The sequence below is a fragment of the Physcomitrium patens genome, chromosome 2 (genome assembly GCF_059467195.1).
Source record: "Physcomitrium patens ecotype Gransden chromosome 2, ASM5946719v1, whole genome shotgun sequence".
NCBI classification, from domain to species: domain Eukaryota; kingdom Viridiplantae; phylum Streptophyta; class Bryopsida; order Funariales; family Funariaceae; genus Physcomitrium; species Physcomitrium patens.
The window spans coordinates 19,469,004-19,470,651 of record NC_143411.1 but is presented as its reverse complement, the minus strand read 5'-3'; the positions used below and the strand labels follow the sequence as shown (position 1 = coordinate 19,470,651).

At 51.2% G+C, this 1,648-nt stretch overlaps 1 protein-coding gene across 1 annotated transcript; it reads right to left on the bottom strand.

The window, feature by feature from the left end:
* Positions 1 to 1,182, bottom strand: LOC112279123 (large ribosomal subunit protein eL22y). Its single transcript, XM_024513262.3, has 2 exons — positions 845 to 1,182; positions 1 to 277 (listed from the first exon to the last, which is right to left on the bottom strand). The coding sequence occupies exons 1-2, from the start codon at positions 1,084 to 1,086 to the stop codon at positions 133 to 135; spliced, it is 387 nt and encodes a 128-aa protein (XP_024369030.1). The 5' UTR covers positions 1,087 to 1,182; the 3' UTR covers positions 1 to 132.
* Positions 1,183 to 1,648: the final 466 nt, after the last annotated feature.

The window sequence follows — 1,648 nt, the reverse complement described above, 5'->3', positions numbered from 1 at the left end:
TTCGGTGGCAACTTCAGCGTGATCAGACGTAATTCGCATTCAACGTGGTACATTCCGGCAACATGAAAACGCGGCACAGAGCCCCCGCTTCTACATTTTCTCACAACCCGCAGCTCGCCCAACGCTCGTGCCTCAGTCCTCCTCCTCCGCATCCTGGTCCGCAATGTTGAAGTACCGCAACTCGTACACATTCCTGTCCTTGTTCGATGCAATCACTCGCAGCCAATCCCTCACGTTGTGCTTCTTCAAGTACTTCTTCGTCAAGTACTTCAAGTACCTGCACTCATCCACGCACGCAATTCACCCACCATCAGAAACACGAAACTCCCTTGCACGCGTAACGGTTGCATGGTGAAGCCCCTCTAGCATCCCCACGCTCCACACTTCTCACAGTCCGACCGGAGCCATGAAATTCATACATGACGGGCTCCAATGCCCTGGCTCTGACCCAAGTCGTACCGTACTACCGTGAAACCCAACAAGCCCAAACTGTCACTGCTGCAAGTCAACGCTCTCATCATTTGCCATCACTCCTGCCAATTGCTAAAGAAGGGCACAACTGCCCCGCTCACAACTGCGCGGCGCCTCCTCTCCGTCCTACATTCTATCCACACCCCCCCCCCCCCTGCCCATCCGCTATTCATCTCTGGTAGGCGATCGAACCCTAACTGACTGTAGGCTAGACGCACTAGCGCAAATCCCAGCTTAAATTGCTCTCGACGACCTGGTCTCCGAGTTCATCCGTGTGCGCAAGTCTCTGCGTCCCCAAAGATCCAACATAACAATGCGGATGCATGAGGCAAGTGGAGGCGAAAAAAGGAGCGAGGGGATGAAACGGACGCACCTCTTGGAAAAAGAGCTCTCGGAGGTGACGCTGATCTTGTTCTTCTCGCGGGAGATGGACACAGCGCTGCCGAGCACGCCGGCCTTGCCATCGACCTTGATGCGGTCGTTGAGGAACTTCTCGAAGGAGGCGATGTCCATGATCTTGTCCTCCACGGGCTTGCCGCAGTCGATGGTGAAGGTCTGGGCCTTCTTCTTCCCCTTGACGGGCGCCACTTTCTTGGCGGTCGCCATGCCAGGCATGATGGTGGCGGGGCAGAGGGGAGGGAAAGGGGAGAGCACAGGCGAGGCGAGGCGAGGCGAGGCTCAGTGAGCAGAGACTCGCTGCAGCGAACTAACGAGGCGAAAGAGAGGGACCATGTGTCCGCTGTGCGACTCTAAACCCTAAGCCCCGCTCCGCAGCGCAGCGCCCATCTCCGTGGCCCCGAATGGATGATCCCCCTCTTGCACCTTCTCCGTCGCACGTCAAATGATAATCTACGCATGGAAAGGGCGCTGCCAATCGAGTTTGCTCATGCCTCAATTCTCTGCCTCGACTTGAATTGTCGACTGCTTGCGGTGCTTTTGTTGTCACCAATGTATGTTTGTTTAGGAAGTAAATTGGGTATATTTAATGTGGTTTGTTTCAACCTATGATTTACAGCCCCTGATGTAATATAATCATGTATATATATATATATATATATATGATTTTTGTGATTTTTTTTAAACAACAGTATTATTTTTATTTTTTTATTGCATATGAAAAATATGATTTTTTATTATCTGAATATTTAATTTATTAATTTAAATGAATTTTGAGTTA

Excerpts from the sequence above, each read along its gene's own strand:
- LOC112279123 (XM_024513262.3), bottom strand. The coding sequence starts at position 1,086 with ATGCCTGGCATGGCGACCGCCAAGAAAGTGGCGCCCGTCAAGGGGAAG. Across the intron at positions 278-844 it reads GAGAGCTCTTTTTCCAAGAG|GTACTTGAAGTACTTGACGA; the intron begins GTGCGTCCGTTT and ends GGATGAGTGCAG.